The following is a 22,121-nucleotide window of genomic DNA, read 5'->3' as shown; positions in this document are numbered from 1 at the left end:
TATCTATGTAATTATCTCAGAAGGAGAATTCAGAAGTGAGATGGCTGTCTCAGCAACACGTGTTAACACACACTGTGTGAATCTAAAAAAATAGGAAGATAAAATTTTCTGACACAGAGTAAATCTGACTTGGCTAATTGTTTTGTATGTTTGGTTAAAAGTGACTATTTTACCAATTAAGTAACATTGGGACAGGAAGGAAGGGGGCAGGGCACAACCATTAAAAAAATGATGCAACCATTAAGAACAGGACATGACAAAAATTGCTTAGAACCTACTAGGCCCAAGATGGCAGGAGATTTGACTTCCAGTGGACCTTGAGCCTCATTATACACTCACGTAATACATTAGCATATGCTAAATGACACACCCACCAGCGCCATGACAGTTCTATTTAATTTAATTCAATTTAATTTTATTTTATTTTATTTTGCTATCAACATTTTTTTAACATCTTTATTGGAGTTTAGTTGCCTTACAATGGTGTGTTAGTTTCTGCTGCATAACAAAGTGAATCAGCTATACGTATACATATATCCCCATATCCCCTCTGTCTTGCGTCTCCGTCCCACCCTCCGTATCCCACTCCTCTAGGTGTTCACAAAGCACCGAGCTGATCTCCCTGTGCTATGCAGCTGCTCCCACTAGCTATCTATTTCATGTTTGGTAGTGTATATATGTCAATTCTACTCTCTCACTTCATCCCAGCTTACCCTTCCCCCTCCTTGTGTCCTCAAGTCCATTCTCAACATCTGCGTCTTTATTCCTGTCCTGTCCCTAGGTTCTTCAGAACCTTTTTTTTTTTTTTTTTTAGATTCCATATATATGTGTTACCATACGGTATTAGTTTTTCTCTTTCTGACTTACTTTACTCTGTATGACAGACTCTAGGTCCATCCATCTCACTACAAATAACTCAATTTCGTTTCTTTTTATGGCTGAGTAATATTCCATTGTATATATGTGCCACATCTTCTTTATCCATTCATCTGTCAGTGGACACTTAGGTTGCTTCCATGTCCTGGCTATTGTAAATAGTGCTGCAATGAACATTGGGGTACATGACTCTTTTTGAATTATGGTTTTCTCAGGTTATATGCCCAGTAGTGGGATTGCTGGGTCATATGGTAGTTATATTTTTAATTTTATAAAGAACCTCCATACTGTTCTCCAGAGTGGGTGTATCCATTTACATTCCCACCAACAGTGCAAGAGGGTTCCCTTTTCTCCACACCCTCTCCGACACTTATTGTTTGTAGATTTTTTGATGACGGCCATTCTGACTGGTGTGAGGTAATACTTCATTGTACCTTTGATTTGCATTTCTCTAATGATCAGTGATATTGAGCATCCTTTCATGTGCTTGCTGGCAATCTGTATATCTTCTCTGGAAAAATGTCTATTTAGGTCTTCTGACCATATTTGGATTGGGTGGTTTGATTTTTTGATATTGAACTGCATGAGCTGCTCGTATATTTTGGAGATTAATCCTTTGTCCATTGCGTCATTTGCAAATATTTTCTCCCATTCTGAAGGTTGTCTTTTCATCTTGTTTATGGTTTCCTTTGTTGTGCAAAAGCTTTTAAGTTTCATTAGTTCCCATTTGTTTATTTTTGTTTTCATTTCCATTTCTCTAGGAGGCGGGTTTTGGGTTGTTAGTTAAAAAGGATCTTGCTGTGATTTATGTCATAGAGCGTTCTGCCTATGTTTTCCTCTAAGAGTTTTACAGTGTCTGGCCTTACATTTAGGTCTTTAATCCATTTTGACTTTATTTTTCTGTATGGTGTTAGGGAGTGTTCTAATTTGATTCTTTCACATGTAGCTGTCCAGTTTTCCCAGCACCACTTATTAAAGAGGCTGTCTTTTCTCCACTGTATATTCTTGCCTCTTTTATCAAAAATAAGGTGACCATATGTGCATGGGTTCATCTCTGGGCTTTCTATCCTGTTCCATTGATCTATATTTTCTGTTTTTGTGCCAGTACCATACTGTCTTGATTACTGTAGCTTTGTAGTACAGTCTGAAGTCAGGAGCCTGATTCCTCCAGCTCCGTTTTCATTCTCAAGATTGCTTTCGCTATTCGGGGTCTTTTGTGTTTCCATACAAATTGTGAAATTTTTGGTTCTAGTTGTGTGAAAAATGCCAGTGGTAGTTTGATACGGATTGCAATGAATCTGTAGATTGTTTTGGGTAGTACAGTCATTTTCACAATGTTGATTCTTCCAATCCAAGAACATGGTATGTCTCTCCATCTGTTTGTAATGTCTTTAATTTCTTTCATCAGTGTCTTATACTTTTCTGCATACAGGTCTTTTGTCTCCTTAGGTAGGTTTATCCCTAGGTATTTTATTCTTTTTGTTGCAATGGTAAATGGGAGTGTTTCCTTAATTTCTCTTTCAGATTTTTCATTGTTAGTGTACAGGAATGCAAGAGATTTCTGTGCATTAATTTTGTATCCTGCTACTTTACCAAATTCACTGATTAGCTCTAGTAGTTTTCTGACGGCATCTTTAGGATTCTCTCTGTATAATATCATGTAATCTGCAAACAGTGATAGTTTTACTTCTTCTTTTCCAATTTGTTTTCCTTTTATTTCTTTTTATTCCCTTATTGCTGTGGCTAGGACTTCCAAATCTATGTTGAATAATAGTGGTGAGAGTGGACATCCTTTTCTTGTTCCTGATCTTAGAGGAAATGCTTTCAGTTTTTTACCATTGAGAATGATGTTGGCTGTGGGTTTGTCATATATGACCTTTATTATGTTGAGGTAGGTTCCCTCTATGGCTACTTTTTGGAGAGTTTTTATCATAAATGGTGTTGATGAATTTTGTGAAAGCTTTTTCTGCACCTATTGAGATGATCACATACGGTTTTTATTCTTCAATTTGTTTATATGATGTATCACATTGATTGATTTGCATATATTGAAGAATCCTTGCATTCCTGGGATAAACCCCACTTGATCATGTTTTATGATCCTTTTAATGTGCTGTTGGATTCTGTTTGCTATTATTGTGTTAAGGATTTTTGCATCTATGTTCATCAGTGATATTGGCCTGTAGTTTTCTTTTTTGTGTGACATCTTTGTCTCGTTTTGGTATCAGTGTGATGGTGGCCTCGTAGAATGAGTTTGGGAGTGTTCCTCCCTCTGCTATATTTTGGAAGAGTTTGAGAAGGATAGGTGGTAGCTCTTCTCTAAATGTTTGATAGAATTCACCTGTGAAACCATCTGGTCCTGGGCTTTTGTTTTTGGCAGATTTTTAATCACAGTTTCAATTTCAGTGCTTGTGATAGGTCTGTTTATATTTTCTATTTCTTCCTGGTTCAGTCTCGGAAGGTTGTGCTTTTCTAAGAATTTGTCCATTTCTTCCAGGTTGTCCATTTTATTGGCATATTGTTGCTTGTAGTAATCTCTCATGGTCCTTTGTATTTCTGCAGTGTCAGTGGTTACTTCTCCTTTTTCATTTCTAATTCTGTTGATTTGAGTCTTCTCCCTTTTTTTCTTGATGAGTCTGGCTAATGGTTTATCAGTTGTGTTTATCTTCTCAAAGAACCAGCTTTTAGTTTCATTGATCTTTCCTACTGTTTCCTTCATTTCTCTTTCATTTATTTCTGATCTGATCTTGATGATTTCTTTCCTTCTGTTAACTTTCGGATTTTTTTTGTTCTTCTTTCTCTAATTGCTTTAGGTGTAAGGTTAGGTTGTTTATTTGAGATTTTTCTTCTTTCTTGAGGTAGGATTGTATTGCTATGAACTTCCTTCTTAGAACTGCTTTTCCTGCATCCCATAGGTTTTGGGTCATCGTGTTTTCATTGTCATTTGTTTCTAGGTTATTTTTTGATTTCCTCTTTGATTTCTTCAGTGATCTCTTGGTTGTTTAGTAGCATATTGTTTAGCCTACATATGTTTGTATTTTTTACAGTTTTTTTCCTGTAATTGATATCTAGTCTCATAGCATTGTGGTCAGAAAAGATACCTGATATGATTTCAATTTTCTTAAATTTACCGAGGTCTGATTTGTAACCCAAGATATGATATGTTCTGGAGAATGTTCCATGAGCACTGAGAAGAAAGTGTATCTGTTGCTTTTTGGATGGAAGTCCTATAAAATATCAATTAAGTCCTCTTATTAATGTGTCATTTAAAGCTTGTGTTTCCTTATTTATTTTCATTTTGGATGACTTGTCCATTGGTGAAAGTGGGGTGTTAAAGTCCCCTACGATTATGTTCCTATCGATTTCCCATTTTATGGCTGTTAGCACATGCCTTATGTATTGAGGTGCTCCTATGTTGGGTGTATAAATATTTACAATTGTTATATCTTCTTCTTGGATTGATCCCTTGATCATTATGTAATGTCCTTCTTTGTCTCTTGTAATAGTCTTTATTTTAAAGTCTATTTTTTCTGGCATTAGAATTGCTACTCCAGCTTTCTTCTGATTTCCATTTGCATGGAATATCTTTTTTCATCCCCTCACTTTCAGTCTGTATGTGTCCCTAGGTCTGAAGTGGGTCTCTTGTAGAGAGAGACGGGTCCTGTACAGGTCCTGTTTTTGTATCCATTCAGCCAGTCTATGTCTTTTGGTTGGAGCATTTAATCCATTTACATTAAGGTAATTATCGATATGTATGTTCCTATTACCATTTTCTTAATTGTTTTAGGTTTGTTGTTGTAGGTCTTTCCCTTCTCTTGTGTTTTCTGACTAGAGAAGTTCCTTTACCATTTGTTGTAAGGCTGGTTTGGTGGTGCTGACTTCTCTTATCTTTTGCTTGTCTGGAAAGGTTTTAATTTCTCCGTCGAATGTGAATGAGAACCTTGCTTGGTAGAGTCATCTTAGTTGTAGGTTTTTCCCTTTCATCACTTTAAATATGTCCCTTCAGTTTGCAGAGTTTCTGCTGAAAGATCAGCTGTTAACCTTATGGAGATTCCTTTGTATGTCATTTGTTGCTTTTCCCTTGCTGCTTTTTAAATTTTTTCTTTGTATTTAATTTTTGATAGTTTGATTAATATGTGTCTTGGCGTTTTTTTCCTTGGATTTATCCTGTATGGGACTCTCCATGCTTCCTGGACTTGACTATTTCCTTTCTCATGTTAGGGAAGTTTTCAACTATAATCTCTTCAAATATTGCCTCAGACCCTTTCTTTTTCTTTCCTTGTTCTGGGACCCCTATAATTCCAATGTTGGTGGGTTTAATATTGTCCCAGAGGTCTCTGAGACTGTCCTCAATTTTTTTCATTCTTTTTTCTTTATTCTGCTCTGCAGTAGTTATTTCCACTATTTTTATCTTCTAGGTCACTTATCCATTCTTCTGCCCTGGTTATTCTGCTATTGATTCCTTCTAGAGAATTTTTAATTTCACTTATTGTGCTGTTCATCATTGTTTGTTTGCTCTTTAGTTCTTCTAGGTCCTTGTTAAACGTTTCTTGTATTTTCTCCATTCTATTTCCAAGATTTTGGATCATCTTCACTATCATTACTCTGAATTCTTTTTCAGTTAGACTGCCTATTTCTTCTTCTTTGGTTTGCCCTGGTAGGTTTTTACCTTGCTCCTTCATCTGCTGTGTGTTTCTCTGCCTTCTCATTTTGCTTAAGTTACTGTGTTTGGGGTCTCCTTTTCACAGGCTGCAGGTTCATAGCTCCTGTTGTTTTTGGTGTCTGTCCCCAGTGGGTGAGGTTGGTTCAGTTGCTTGTGTAGGCTTCCTGGTGAAGGGGACTGGTGCCTGTGTTCTGGTGGGTGTGGCTGGACCTTGTCTCTCTGGTGGGTTTTTGTTTTTGTAGGTCTTTGTAGGTCTCTCAAAAACCACCACATCCAGTGGTGTGTTTTTGGGTGCCTGTGAACTTAGTTTGATTTTAGGCAGCCTCTCTGCTAGTGGGTGTGGTTGTGTTCCTGTCTTACTAGTTGTTTGGCATGAGGCGTCCAGCACTGGAGCTTGCTGGCCATTGGGTGGAGCTGGGTGTTAGTGTTAAGACGAAGATCTCTGGGAGAGCTCTCACCGATTGATATTACGTGGGGCTGGGAGGTCTCTGGTGGACCAATGTCCTAAACTCGGCTCTCCCACCTCAGAGGCTCAGGCCTGACACTAGGCGGAGCACCAAGACCCTGTCAGCCATACGGCTCAGAAGAAAAGGGAGAAAAAAAGAAAGAAAATAAATAAAAATTTTTAAAAATAATAAATTAAAAAACTAAAAAAAATTAACATAAAAAAATTTTTAAATAGAAGAGAGCCACCAAACCAATAAACAAATCCACCAATGATAACCAGTGTTAAAAACTAAACAGAAGATGGCGAGCGGCGGTAGTGGGGGGGTTTCGGTGCCTGCGCTCTGGACTGAAGTGAACCGTTATGGCCAGAATGGCGACTTCACGCGCGCTCTCAAAACCGTCAACAAGATACTGCAGATCAACAAGGATGATGTAACTGCCCTACACTGTAAAGTGGTGTGCCTTATCCAGAATGGAAGTTTCAAGGAAGCCTTGAATGTCATCAATACTCACACCAAAGTGTTTGCCAATAACTCTCTTTCCTTCGAGAAGGCATACTGTGAGTACAGGCTGAACAGAATTGAGAATGCCTTGAAGACAATAGAAAGTGCCAACCAGCAGACAGACAAACTAAAGGAGCTTTATGGACAAGTGTTGTACCGATTAGAACACTATGATGAATGCCTGGCTGTGTATAGAGATCTTGTCCGAAACTCTCAAGATGATTATGATGAGGAGAGAAAAACAAACCTTTCAGCAGTTGTTGCAGCTCAAAGTAACTGGGAAAAAGTGGTTCCAGAGAACTTGGGTCTCCAAGAAGGCACACACGAACTGTGCTACAATGCTGCATGTGTGCTGATAGGACAAGGCCAGCTAAACCAGGCAATGAAAATTCTGCAAAAAGCTGAAGATCTTTGCTGCCATTCATTATCAGAAGACTCTGATGGGACTGAAGAGGACCCACAGGCAGAACTGGCCATCATCCAAGGGCAGATGGCCTATATTCTGCAGCTTCAGGGGCGTACAGAGGAGGCTTTGCAACTTTACAATCAGATAATAAAACTAAAACCAACAGATGTAGCATTGCTAGCTGTGATTGCAAATAACATCATTACAATTAACAAGGACCAAAATGTCTTTGACTCCAAGAAGGTGAAATTAACCAATGTAGAGGGAGTGGAGTATAAGCTTTCCAAGAAACAACTGCAAGCTATAGAATTTAACAAAGCTTTACTTGCTATGTACACAAACCAGGCAGAACAATGTCGCAAAATATCTGCCAGTTTACAGTCCCAAAGTCCTGAGCATCTCCTTCCTGTGTTAATCCAAGCTGCCCAGCTCTGCCGTGAAAAGCAGCACACAAAAGCAATAGAGCTGCTTCAGGAATTTGCAGATCAGCATCCAGAAAACGCTGCTGAAATTAAGCTGACCATGGCACAGCTGAAAATTTCCCAAGGTAATATTTCCAAAGCATGTTTGATATTGAGAAGCACTGAGGAGTTAAAGCATAAACCAGGCATGGTGTCTGCATTAGTGACAATGTACAGCCATGAGGAAGATATTGACAGTGCCACTGAGGTCTTCACACAAGCTATCCAGTGGTATCAAAACCATCAGCCCAAATCTCCTGCTCATTTGTCCTTGATAAGAGAAGCTGCAAACTTCAAACGCAAATATGGGCGGAAGAAGGAGGCAATTAGTGACCTAGAACAGCTATGGAAACAAAATCCAAAAGATATTCACACCCTGGCACAGCTTATTTCTGCTTACTCACTTGTAGATCCTGAGAAGGCAAAAGCCCTTAGTAAACACTTGCTTTCATCAGATAGTATGTCTCTAAAAGTAGATGTTGAGGCTCTTGAAAATTCTCCTGGTGCTACGTACATTCGGAAGAAGGGTGGAAAAGTTGCTGGAGATAGTCAACCAAAGGAGCAAGGACAGGGAGATTTGAAAAAAAAGAAGAAAAAAAAGAAGGGAAAATTGCCTAAAAATTATGACCCAAAAGTGACCCCAGATCCAGAAAGATGGCTACCAATGCGTGAACGTTCTTACTACCGAGGAAGAAAGAAGGGTAAAAAGAAGGATCAGATTGGAAAAGGGACCCAGGGAGCCACTGCAGGAGCTTCATCTGAACTGGATGCCAGTAAAACTGTGAGCAGCCCACCCACCTCCCCAAGACCTGGCAGTGCAGCAACAGCATCTACATCTACAAGTAATATCATACTCCCAAGACACCAGAAACCTTCAGGGGCTCCAGCAACAAAAAAGAAACAGCAACAGAAAAAGAAGAAAGGTGGAAAAGGTGGCTGGTGATTAGAACATTCTTTTTGCAGGCTATTTTTAAACTAGTCTCAGTGACACTGGGAACATAATAAAGGCAACACAGCAAGAAGCACAGAGCTGCTCCCTCTCCCATCCCCACATTTTCATAAAATTATTTTCTTGTGCATCAAACAGAAAAGCATCTTCCTCAAACTGCCTAGTCAGACTTGGCCTACTTGTACCACCTTGCTTTGCACAGATGAGGAGAGCTCAGAAGAGTTGGGCATTTACCCACTTTGATATCTGTTGCATCCTTTCTCTTTGTGTGCTATCTGCTGTTTTTTTCAATTTCACAAACAAGGCATGTTATCCAAGGTTTCCTAGGATATAAACAGAAACTACTTCTGTTTCAACTAGAGTGCAAAGATATTTGTTCTATCAAGTCCCACTTTAAATTATGTCTTAGGAGGCCTTAGGAGACTGAAAGTGGAGTCTTCTGAGCATTCCAAATATCTGCTTAGAAATAGCATGTAATAAAAAGGGACCTTATTAGTACACTGGTATTTTTCAGTTTACTACATGAGTGGCCACAGGAAAACTAAATTAAATGTCTTGATTATTCTGACTGTAAATTCTCTCTGCCATGTGATACTGGAATATGGGATGCTATATATATATATATATAGTAATGAAAAGTATGTGTATGTATATACATATATACACGTATATAAATTAGGACTTCTTTGTGCCCGCATGTCATTTTCAAATTATGATAACATTATGCTGATTTAGCACTATTAAAGATCTCAAGGGAAAGACATCGATGTTGCAGGAAGTTGACTCTTAGACCCAGTGTTCTGAGGTCAGATGGATTTGACAGAAATCAGAAAGATTTAAACAGCCCCTATCAAGAGCATGAGCACTGACTTCCTACATAGAGAGGAAGTCAATACTAGAGTTCAGGAGTAGGCAGTATTAAAGCTTAACAGAACTGTTGGCCCAATTGATAGGTCTCAAATGACTCCTCTTTCTAGTTGGGGGTATGACCATTCACTACCCTTCTCAAAGTAATGAAGTATTGTAGTCAGTGTGTGGTATCAGTGTTGCTCTGTTCTTGCCTTGCTTACAAGTCACCTTCCCATTGAACAGGTGTGAGACAGATAACACTGGGATGCCTACCCTTGTTAGTATTCATTTTATGCTGCCCAAGATAGCATTCAGTTTAGACTTATGAGTATTTCCTTGTGATCATATTGCTCTGTCCTTGTTAATAAAGTGCTGCTGTGTTTGACTCTGACCATATCTACTGAAATTTCTTCAAAGAGTTTTTTTAAAGACTTTCCTCCTTTACAAGAGTAAGAAATGTGGTGCTGCCTTTCTGTTTAACATAAACTGTGGTAGCATCTAAACAAGAGACCTTCATATATGAATGATTTATTATGGCATTATACTTTTTGAGCTCTCAGAATAGTCTTTTGGTAAGTGACAGATATTTATTCCTTCTGAATATAAACCCCATTACAAAAATAATTGTTAGTAAATTTATGATTTTAGGATTCCATTAAATTTCTGTGGTGAAGAATAATCATTTTTTAGGTTAACCAAGCTACAGAATTTTTGGTGAAAATTATCCGCCAGTGAAAATTTTGACCCAAGGCACACAGAGAAATTTATAGTTCTCATTTAAGTCATTGTAATTGCCAGTTGTTATTATCAGTCATTACTAAGCAACTGAAACCTCAGTTCAAATAAATTGTAATTGTCAAATGAAGTGTAAACACCTACATTAACTTTCTAGTAATTATTTCTTCTTTTGGACAGGTCTTTAACCAATGACCTATATACTTTGTGTGTGTATATATATATATATATATGTGTGTCTGTGTGTGTGTGCATTTATAAAAACCAATATGGATATATCCATTCACTGTAGCACATTTTAAAATAAAATAATCTAGCAGTGAGTAAAAAAAAAAAAAAAAAAACTAAACAAAGATAAATATAAATATCAGAAACAAATCAGTCACAGACAGCAATCTCCTAGTCTACAGTTGCTCCCAAAGTCCACTGCCTCAATTTCGGGATTACTTATTGTGTATTCAGGTATTCCACAGATGCAGGGTGCATCGAGTTGATTGTGGAGATTTAATCTGCTGCTCCTGAGGCTGCTGGGAGAGGGTTAAAAACACTGAGTGACATTGAGTGACTTCTTCTCTATGTCATTCACAGATTATTACTATAACCATGTCTCTAAAACTGAACAGAATTAAAGCTGAAAATTGTTCCCATTACTTTTAACTCTGGAAAATTTGTTTAAATGTGCAGGATTGATGACTGTCTCAGTCTAGCAGTAAATAATATTCATCCACGGGTACATGAACACTGGAGACATATACACCCCTTCCTACTCACTAAGAGATGCAGTTCTAATACAATTTTATATTTTTCTTGATAAAGATTTAAAATACATTTATGTTGTGATCTATTGTGTACTAATAATTGTAACAATATATCAACTCAGATATTTTTAACACATAGAAAAACTTTATGTTCACAAGGAATTTAAAGAAACTTAATTCCTACTTATGTACATAGTTTTGTTGCAACAAAGTATGACACAATGATCAATAAGACTTCCTTGCATAAAAATATATTTATATTAGAGTAAAATTCAATGAAGTCAATGGAATTAGAAATATGAGTTCCAGAGGGCAAAGAGTAATGCAAATGTCCAACTGTTAAAGGAAAACTTTACAAGTATTTTATAAATCATGATGATGACTACTGAAGTACTATAATATTTAGATTCCACTGGGTATATATTTTAAAACAAAATAAGAGTTTTATTGTAAAATCTCAACAGTAAAATAAGAAATGATATACCTTGCAACTGTTTAGACTTAATGAAGAACACTTTTTGAATGCCAATTTAAAAGTGCCAAAGAATTCACAGTTTAAAAAATTCTTTTAGGGAGGACTTGTGTGAAAGAGCACAAAGAGCACTATTGCAGAGGATATTCAGTAAGAGACACACAGCGTGGGCTGAAAGCATTTATGAGCCACAGGGAGAGATGAGGACAGGCAGGCACACCTTAATCATGACAGAACATTCCGAGTGTCAAAAGGAAAGCACAGAGGATGGTCCTTGAGTGAGAGGTAATTTAGCTTCTCTGGAGAAGGGAGTAGAGAGAGGGAGTATGGAATGAGGTTCTGCAGAATTGTGAGCATTGAGGTAGAATGCTTGGACTCTGTTCTAGAGACATTATGAAGCCATTCAGGGCTTTGGATTTGGGAAGGGAAAGCATTTGACATTACTGAACAGACACAAGGGAGGAAGCACACCGTTAGAACCTTTAGAGAGATAATACCCAGCTGGGTCCTCTCGGCGAGACTGCTGGAAAAGTGTGGTTCCATTTTACAATCCTCTGTGGCCCAAAGTGATCTTGGGAGGAGTGTGTGTGTGTTGAGGGTCAGGACGGCCCAGGGGCGGAGCCATGAAGATGTGGGTTTTGCTGCTCAGACTGCATGAGGCAGTGACAGCTGAAAGGGAGCACTAGGGTCCTGGACAGACCTCATGGATGTGGGACCCACACCTGCACTTGGAAGAACCCCACACTGCCGTCACCACCTTGAAATTCTGAGTAATTTTTCACAAGGTACCCCACATTTTCATGTCTTATTGGCTCCCACAAATTACGTAGCCAGTCCTGGAAGGGGGCTGCCCTGATGAGAGGGCCCCCACCTCCCCATCCTGCCCCATCATCTCCCAGTGACCACCAGTCCTGCTGATGATTCTTCAATCATGTGTCCCACCTGTTCTTCACTGGGCAGAGCCCTACATAGATTTAGGAGCTCAGAAAATGGAGCAACTGCTCAGGGCTGGGGGACCTGGGGAAGACCAGAGAGAAGACTCACAGCAACTGCTCTGTGCCTTGACCCCTCTGCCTTCTCTTCAGGACCATCGCCTGCAGCCATCCAGATGTCCAGGCACACCTCCAGGGGAGCCATTCACCCAGCAGATATCACGGCTTTGAAGCATATTATTACTACCCTCCCACAAATGGCAGGAAAGAGCTCTCAGGAAACAGTGCCTTGCTCTAATTTGCATGAAGACATTATACAGAAAATGTGTGTAAGGGGTTTTCTGCTCCCCTCCCCCTCACTTAACGAGTGCCTCCCATCGTAAGACAGTGAGCCTCACCGATACCCACCCCTCCCAAAGAAATGCTTTTCTGTTTTCTTCTTTCTTCCTTCCTCTTCCTTCCTAATTTTCTTGAATGTACACAGGGTAAGAAATATTTTTCTAAAAGTTGTACTTTTGATTATATCACCTTATAGAAAGGTATACTGGGGCCAGGGATGAAATGTCTTTATGTTCCAATTAATAATACATTTTCATTTTATTTAAGACATGTTCCTTTTATTTAAGGATTTATTGGACTATATGAATGGGTTCAAGATAGATGAACTTGTCCTCTAAATAGCTCACTGCTATCCTACAATGAGCAGATGCCTTTATGAAATGAACATACACGCACACAAACATGCACATAAACTTACATGCTTAAAACAGCTCAAGTGGAGGGGAAAAATAAAACTCTTTTAAAAGTAATTTTTTTTCTTATGAATGCATGTATGTGTACATAAACTATCACAAACTATTCTCTTTTTTTTTAATAAATTTATTTATTTATCTATTTATTTATTTTTGGCTGCGTTGGGTCTTCATTGCTGTGCGCGGGCTTTCTCTAGTTGCGGCGAGCGGGGGCTACTCTTCATTGTGGTGCGCGGGCTTCTCATTGCGGTGGCTTCTCTTATTGCGGAGCACGGGCTCTAGGCACGTGGGCTTCATTAGTTGTGGCACGCGGGCTCAGTAGTTGTGGCTCACGGGCTCTAGAGCGCAGGCTCACTAGTTGTGGAGCACGGGCTTAGTTGCTCTGTGGCATGTGGGATCTTCCCAGATGAGGGCTCGAACCCGTGTCCACTGCATTGGCAGGTGGATTCTCAACCACTGCGCCACCAGGGAAGCCCTCACAAACTATTCTTTATGTGACTTTTAAAACCACCTTGGGTTTACATTTTCAACAAATAAAGGTATGCAATTTAACTCTAAAACTTAACTAAAAACCAGCAGAAGTGACTTCTTAGCTGATGTGTATGGTGAAAGAAGCCATTGAACCCACACTCCTAGCATCTCAATCCAAGCCCAGCCACGTCTCTGACTCAGGGTGGCTCTGACCCTTGAGTGGGCAGCTGCATCTCTGAGGGTGTTGAATCAAGGAGGCAAGAGACTTCATGCACAAAAAATTACCCCCAAGAGTCAGAGCCAAACAGCTAGGACGCGTGTGGCAGTCCCTTCCTTGGACAACACAAATGCTGAATTAGGTCATCACTGAGGGGCTGGCTGTTTGTCATCAAAGTGTGATTCACTCCCTGCAAAGCGAAACAACTGAATATGAAAAATCCCATCCGGGCCCTAGATATTTAATAAAATAATTGTCTTAGAAATAGTAAGACACGTTTGGGTTAAGATACAATCAAACTTATGGTTACTGGGGGAAAGGTGGGGATAAATTGGGAGATTGGGACTGACACATACACACTGCTATATATAAAATAGATAACTAATAAGGACCTACTGTATAGCACAGGGGACTCTACTCAGTACTCTGTAATGACCTATGTGGGAAAAGAATCTAAAAAAGAGTGGATATACGTATATGTATAACTAACTCACTTTGCTGTACAGCAGAAACTAACACAACACTGTAAATCAAGTACACTCCAATAAAAAATTAATAAAAAAAGATAAAATCAGGTGAAGATAGAGATCCAGTCTATTTTTTGAATTAAAATACCCACAAAATACCAAAAACTTTAAAATACCAAAAAATTGAAGTACTACAAAATGTCAAAATTAAGAAACAGACAGAAAGGACTATCTCCTAATAGTATCAGGGAGGAAGGAAGACAGCCACGCATTTGTCATTAGGAACGATTCCCACCAATCACAGCACTGATGGTACCAGCCTGAGGAGCAACTCATCCCCCAGGGCTTTGCCCTTTGAAGCAGCAGAGTGTGAAGCAGGGAGGAGAAGGGTTCGGCTCCACACAGGGGCCCTGGGTTCAAGTCACCAAGTACACCAGCAGCCCAGCATATCACCTACAACAGGTGACAGTTATCTATTGTTCTCAGGTCATTTTTATCATCTGCCTGTCCCTCTATCTAGAGAACAAGTTAGACCTGTTGCAACAAACAAGGGGAATACAGCGATTTCCAAACTCCTGTGAAAAAAAAAAACCCTCTCCCTCATTAAAAAAATAGGCTTGCTGCTCTTTCAATGTTCCCTGCAGAGAAAACTTCCTCATTGAACCCGCCTCGCATGAGCCAGCGGAAGGCTGAAGGCTGGTTACCACAGCCCACCTTTTTGGCTCGTGGAAAGTAATAATAGGTTAAAACACCACCTCCCCTCCTGTTGAAGCATTTGCCTGGTTGTACCCACAGAGATGGGTCGCCATAATGAATTTAAAAAACAGGGGTGGAGGTCAGCTAACCAAGGAAAGGACACCATCTCTGAATTTGGTGAGGTTTTGTGGAAAGAAGGAAGAGCAGGGCGGGGGGCACACACACTGGGGTTATAGTGTTTCATGTACTGTTTCTGATCAGAGAAGAATGACAGAGTACCCCAGATTCTTAAGGACAGAGAAAAATCTCATGTTAGGTCAGCATTTAACACAAGATTAAATTCCCACTAAGTGCAGAAATTAGACTATGTCCTCAACCCAATCTTTCTAGCTTTAGGAACTATTACATGGGTATGTAAACTGCAACACCCTAATGGAGTGTAATTTTTGCATATCTATCTCTAGAGCCTTAAAAATATTTAGGTGCCTTTAACTAGTTATCCTACCACCATCCTTTGTAAATAATATGAAAGAGCAAAAAAGCCTTATTCATAAATCCATTCACGCAGTGTTATGTACGTTATAGAAAATCCAAAACACTCAATAAATCCAAAAAGGAGGACATGATTCATTGAGTTACAAACTCTACAAAAGATATATTTGCACTAAGTGAATATCAAGAGTTTATATATAGTAAGATAGGAAGATGCGTATGTTGTAATATCTAGGGAAAAGTCAGGATACAGAAATAAATGTAAAATCTTAACAGTTGAGGAAAGATGTCTACTAAAACAAGACTTAAAAATACAGCACACCAAAAGTTGACATTGATTATCACAAGGCAGTGGCATCAAGGATGATTTTTGTTTCTTCTTTATACTTTTCTGTATTTTCCAATTTCCTAAAATGAACATGTATAACTTACAATTAGGAGAATTAGTGAAGAACTTCTTTAAAAAGAATCTTCACTAATGGACCATTTGTTAAAGCAGCAGCAATTTCAGGCTAAGCCATCACAAATGTATTTTTCACATTGTGTTTTTCCATCAGTTCTCCTATTTTACTGCATTATGTGAATTTGCCGTCTCATCTGAGACTATTCAATTCAGCTAAAGAGACAAGAAAAGCAAATAAAATGGATGAAATGCATAAGCAATGTAAGGCATAGAGGGTGAGTTAGCAAGTGGCTTGTGAGCTATAGGAGAAACTCATAGTATATGTTAAGTATAGATGATGATTAAGTAAGTGGCTCGTGAGGCACGGATAGAATTCATAGCATATGCTAAATACTGACAGTAAGTTAGAAACCCATAATGCTAAAAATACATAGAAAATGGAATATATAATGGCACCAATGTAAATGTTACTCAAAGTTAGGAATGGATGGACAGACCGAGTCAAGAGCTGACACCTAGGTGACCCCTGACATCAACAACCCATTGGTGACACCCACTGTGTCCCTGCTCTTGTTCCACACATGCTTTGCCCAAGAAGTACAATTAGAAACTTCCTGTTTCGTGGTTAATTGGTAAGCTACAGCCATGCGTTAGCCATGGGAGCCACTTGCTCCCATGTTTCTTCCACAGAGCAAGGGTGTGTCAATGTTCCCAGGCACCTTCAGCCTGGGCCCCCTTGCTCAAGCCCAATTCTGGCACCACTGGGGAAGTCTGCTTTGATAGAGAGACAGGACACATCAGCTTTACTAGCCCAGGATTTAGGTAGCGTGGCCCTATCCGCTGATCTCCTACCCCAAGAATGTTAATCTACACCATCGTTTCCCCTTGTTTGTGTTTTAAGTAGATTTATTAAACTTGGGGGGATTCAAGCATCTTAATTCGGTCTTCGAGCCTTTCTGTTTTGTGACTTCTGGAATATCCTGCCTGGTAGGTACTTGCATCGAGGTCCCTTCTTGCATGACATACGGAAAGGGAAATGTTCTCCTCTAGCCTAGTCTCAAGAATGAAAGTTGAGACAGACTCAAGTTTGGGATTTGATGTGAAATCACACAGTAAACCTATCAGCAGTCAGAAACCAAGACTGGACCTAGATCAGGAATAAACAAACAGTTTGTGTAGAATAATCCTTTACAAACTTAGTGGAATTGAACAAGGTAGAGCAGAGTTTGGAATATGGAGGGTAAGTATCATGGGAGGAGGATGTGTGTGCAGATGGGTTTGTTTGTAAACCATGAGACTGTCCCAATTGGGATGGGTGGTAGAGGGCCCATTTCTCAATTTATCCTACAGCCACAAGCTCTCTGGTCCTTGGACACACTCTAGAAGATGAGGACCTGAAATTATTCTTGTTGTAAATACATCACTGACCAACTGAATACTTTATGAGAAATAATTCTCAACCCATGGCTCCCCTGCACCAATGTATTTCATTGTCATTATTCTTTTGAAAATCCCTCAGGCTTATCAGGATTTAGTTGTACCAGGAAGAAATTCATTCTCCCTCCCCTTTCCTGCTATAACTATGAAATACATTTCCCCAGCAGTGACCATGGGTGGGTGAAGGCAAAGTCAGGGTGAAGGCAATGTCACAGTGAAGAGCATTTATTTGCTTTGAATCCACTCAGCTCAGCTCCTTCTATCCTCAGAGTAACCTTGAAGTGTTGAATATCTACCACAGTTAATAATCTTCCCTGTATTAGAAAACAAAACAATACACAAAAAGCTCCAAGGTTCAAGGTATGTTGCAGGTCTGCTATCATATTCTGTGGAAAAGGTATCCTTGGAACTAAGCAATGAGGTGGTCCTGCCTGAGATTTTGTCAGATGCATCTGGTTGGAGCCTGGTTAACTGTTGAAAAGTCTTAGTACCTTCCACTGGTAACCGTGCACTCCATGTAATATGGTAGAAGCTCTCTTCTCCCCAACATGACTGGTCAGTTAGTGGGAAAAGTGTTTTGAGTAGGGAGTTACTTAAAAACAATAAATGAGCACCAGAAACTTTTACTCTTAACCCCAAACATCTATTTTTTCATTATAGGGTCAAGGTCTTTTCTTTGACTATTTCTCCAGAGTGGGGTTCACACAACCTTTGCGACACAGCCAGCTCTCATGCAATTTCCATGCTCCCCATGTCCAGATTCTATAAAGTGCAACAAGATCATAGAGAACTTCAAGCACAAGAAGGGTAACCTGAAAACCATATCCTTCCGGATTTTAATGATGTTCCAATTAGCTTTTGTAACTGTCTCATAATTTGCTATTAACAGTGTGATCTGTGGACCAGCAGTATCACCGTCGACTGGGAGCTAGTTGGAAATGCAAGGTCTCAGGCCCCACCCAGACCTGCAGGATCAATCTGCCTTTTAACGCCATCTCTGGGTGATTTGTATGCACATTAAAATTTGATCAGCACTGATGTAGCTTTTACATATTTCAGTAGCAATTTTTAAAGAGATCCATCCATGCTTCTTTCTGTCCTCATATTTTATAGTATTATGTACTATTTAACTGAACATGTAATTATAACAAGTAAGCATAACTGGCAAGTTTGGGAGAACACTCAGCTGGCTCTGGAAGCATTCAACTCAACCAGTGGGAAGGGACGCAAGTGAGTGTGGTTAGCTGAGTACTCATCACACTGTGGGCACCACTCAGGATGTTTGACAGAGGAAAGGGAGAACTTCTACCAATCCAGGGAGTGGTTTAAATGTAGACTGTTTAAAAGCACCAGTATTGCCATCGTAACTACTATTCACTGATGAATTTTTGTGAATGGTTTTTAACCCAACAACATGGTAAGAGGGCACAGAAGTAGACATTGTGCCTTTGGTAGACATCTCCAATTCTCCTGCTTCCGGACACCTGCAGGATGGCTCTGGCCCGCTTGTGGCATGGGGGCAGAAGGTTCCTATGGTCAATGAGCTGTGAAGAATAACACATGTCATTTCCAGCAAGAGCATCTAATGTTTAGCGTGAGACATGCCAGAGCACTCTCTTTCCCATTGGCCCAGAGACCAGTGACATCAAAGGGACTCAGCCAGCAAGGGGACACCGCTGACATTCTAAGATTCTGGGGTTTATTGCAGCACAACATAGTCCATTCTGACCAAGACAGTGTTCTTACTCTGAGTGTAGAGTTAGCGGCAATTTGGTGACCGAGATGGTTAACTATATGCGTCAACTGGATTGGGCTAAGGGACGCCCATATCACTGGTAAAGCATTATTTCTGGGTGTGTCTGTAAAGGTGTTTCTGGAGGAGACTAGCATTGAATCAGCAGACGGAGTAAAGACATCAGCCCTCACCAATGGGGCTGAGCATCACCCGACCAGTTGGGGCTCTGAATAGAACAAAAAGGCAGAGGAGGGCGAATTCTTGCTCTTTGTGAGCTGACACATCCATCTTCTCCTGCCCTCAGACATCAGAGCTCCTGGTTCTCAGGCCCTCAGACTCAAGCTGAATCACACTACTGGCTTTCTTGGGTCTCCAGCTTTTGGATGGCAGATTGTAGAACTTCTCAGCCTCCGTAACTGTGTGAGCCAAGGCCTATAATAAATCTCCTCTTACATCTATCTATATATATCCTACTGGTTCTGTTTCTCTGGAGAACCCTGACTACATTACAGAATTTAGATGATAAAAGGTGTGAAACATGACACATAATAAAACTTCAATGATTCAAATAAATGTTCGACAAAGGGAGAATTTTATTGGCCTATAAACTTTTAAATCTGTAGCTCTCCATGGTTAAATATGATGAAATTGGGTGTGGGGGCGGGAGTGTTGAGAGAATCTCTGTTTAATTCTCCTTATTAAATTCATTAAGGAGATTCTGAGGGCAGCTGCAGAGACAGAGAAAAGAAAGAAATATTTCAGGTTCTACAGTTTATAGTGTGGCCTATGCTCTCCATGCTTATTGCCTGTGATTACAAAAACAATTTCATAGTAAAAGTAAAATGTAGATAATAAATCCTATATTAAGGAAATGTGAGATTAAAAACATGCAAAACAAAAAACAAGTGACTGCGAAGTTAAAGGTAGGAAGAACCCAACAAAGAGAATAAAAGGAATGATTAATATGTAAGGTAAAAATAAATGTAAGAAACTAAATTTTATGTTATGTTTCAGCAATTAACTTTAACACACCTCAGTACAGATGGTGTGCTTGAGTTTAATGTATAACGCAGGGGTAGTTAATTGACACCTGAAGTTCCCTGACTCAAAGTCCCCGCTTCCCATTCAACAGAAGCAGTTAGCTAGCATCGGAAGGGTTGTAATGAAGAGTCTTCAGAATATGACTGTTCTTCAAAAATCCCTGAATCTGCATTAGAAAGATGATTAATTGGTCCATGGGATTTGGAAACAATTGTTCACTGACCAGAAGTATTGTTCAGGCACTTCCAACCTGGTATGAATGTGGCTGAAGAATCCAAGAAGCCAGGAAAACAAACCCCTTGGGGGAGACAACCTAAGTCTAGAACTGCATTCAGTCCTGTGCCCACAGAGCATTCTCTCTCCTGATCCCACCACAGGTTAGCTCATCCTGTCATCAGGATATTTGCTACGCTTGCACTGGAATTAGCCTTTCCTGCCAGGTGTGTGCTAGAATTGTGAAAGGGCAGCAGGTGGAGTCTTCACTGAGTTTACAGACAGGACATACAGCTGTTTTGTACCTGTGCCTGCTCGCTCATATATGTTTGCACATGTGGCCCAACTCAGTCTACGACTTGTTTTGTCGTAACATCACTCCTTAGTGTGCCTGTTGGGAGATACCAGAGCTACTACTCACCTCTAAGTGTCAGAGGTTACCCATAACCATCAAAGACCTGACAATTATTACAAGAACCTGTTTTGGTTAAACTGGGTCAGTTTGCAACAGTTAAAATATAAAATAGTTGGAAGTTTCAAATCAAGAAGACAGACTAATGGAGATAAACAAGGAAAGTATAAGGAGTTAGAAGTAAATCCAATTATTGAAAGATTATCATAGTTGAAATAGAAAAGCAAATATTAATACAAGTGAAAATTCTGAATTTGACCATATAAAATCAATAAATGTTTCAGACAAACATCATTAATTAAGACTATTAGTGATAAAAGTCACAAACAAGACTTTAGAATGAATAAAAGGTAACAGTGTCTATAAGAACAAAATACAGATAATGCACTGAACTATTAAAAAGTAAAATAAAAAATCCTAAAATTTGAAAGCATAGATTAGAATAACAAAATGGACTAAAGTTATCTAAAACTATGGTATATGGTGGTTCAAAATATGTGCACAAACTCTTTCACACTCCCTTCAAAAGGTGTAGCCTAACTTCTCTTTCTTTGAGTGGGTTGAACATCATGACTCACTTCTAATGAACAGAATAAAGCTGATGTGATGGTGTGTGACTTGTGAGACCTGGTCATGGAAGTCTTCACAGCCTCCTGCCTCCTCTGTGTGGGATCTCTTGCTCTGGCCAAAGCAGCAGACACTCAAGCAGCCCTATGGAGAGGTCTACACAACAAGGGAAGCAGCCGTGTGATGAGTCATCTCAGAAGCAGATCTTCTGGCACCAGCCAGGCCTTCAGATGCTGCAGTCTTAGCTGACATCTCTACTGCAACCTCATGAGAAACTGAGCCAGAACCTCTAATTTAAGCCACTCTCAGAAACTGGGTAAGATAAGTATTTATTATTTTAAGCTAGTAAATTTTAGGCAATATGTAAAGCAGAAATAGATAATGAACACAAACTGTTGTACCTATTTTTAAAATAAGCAAATACATCAACTGTAGAGGATAGAAAGAAGTCAAATAAGGAGTGTTCTAATGGGACCCTCTCACTCAAGAAAGGATCTCAAAGCATGAAATTCCCAGAGAAGCTCTCTGAGGATGATCCTACTCTTGACCTTTGAGAAGGGAAGCCCTGGCAACTGTTCCTTATCCAGAACCTATCAATTAGAGCAGGCCCATCCTCTTCTGCAAATATGTGTGAGGACTCTTAAATGCATGACTTAACCCATATGCCATTCTGGCTTGCTGGAACCAGCTCACATTGGCTTGTGAGAGAAGACTGTCAAATTTTCAGGAATTCTGCATGCCAGTTGTTAACTAAAACCATGAAATCATTATGAAAATTAAATTATATAAAATTAAAATTAAATCTATTGTATTAAAGAAACAGGTAATAGGGTTTTAGTGAGTTTGCCCCTATCCTCAGCGGTGCGGGTGAAGCTGGTGTCTTCAGGTTTCCAGACTGCTGAGGAGCTCCTAGAGAAGCGAAGGACTGAGAGGAGCTTCAAGATGGCGGAAGAGTAAGACGTGGAGATCACCTTCCTCTCCACAAATACATCAGAAATACATCTACATGTGGAACAGCTCCTACAGAACACCTACTGAACACTGGCAGAAGACCTCAGACCTCCCAAAAGCCGTGTAGATGAAAGGCTCTTGGTGCTCCAGCCAGGCATCAGGGCTGTGCCTCTGAGGTGGGAGAGCCAAGGTCAGGACACTGGTCCACAAGAGACC

General features: G+C 39.7%; 1 protein-coding gene across 1 annotated transcript; it reads left to right on the top strand.

Moving 5' to 3' along the window:
- The first annotated feature begins 6,283 nt into the window (after positions 1-6,283).
- LOC118901319 (signal recognition particle subunit SRP72-like) lies at positions 6,284-9,543 on the top strand. Its single transcript, XM_036864511.1, has one exon. It carries the CDS (start codon positions 6,287-6,289, stop codon positions 8,297-8,299), a length of 2,013 nt encoding a protein of 670 aa, XP_036720406.1. The 5' UTR covers positions 6,284-6,286; the 3' UTR covers positions 8,300-9,543.
- The last annotated feature ends 12,578 nt before the right edge of the window (positions 9,544-22,121 follow it).

Source organism: Balaenoptera musculus, chromosome 9 (assembly GCF_009873245.2).
Source record: "Balaenoptera musculus isolate JJ_BM4_2016_0621 chromosome 9, mBalMus1.pri.v3, whole genome shotgun sequence".
NCBI classification, from domain to species: domain Eukaryota; kingdom Metazoa; phylum Chordata; class Mammalia; order Artiodactyla; family Balaenopteridae; genus Balaenoptera; species Balaenoptera musculus.
The sequence above is the reverse complement of the archived record's forward strand: the minus strand, read 5'-3'. Positions and strand labels throughout refer to the sequence as shown.

Bases quoted from the DNA above. Each gene is read 5' to 3' on its own strand.
- LOC118901319 (XM_036864511.1), top strand. From the start codon at position 6,287: ATGGCGAGCGGCGGTAGTGGGGGGGTTTCGGTGCCTGCGCTCTGGACT.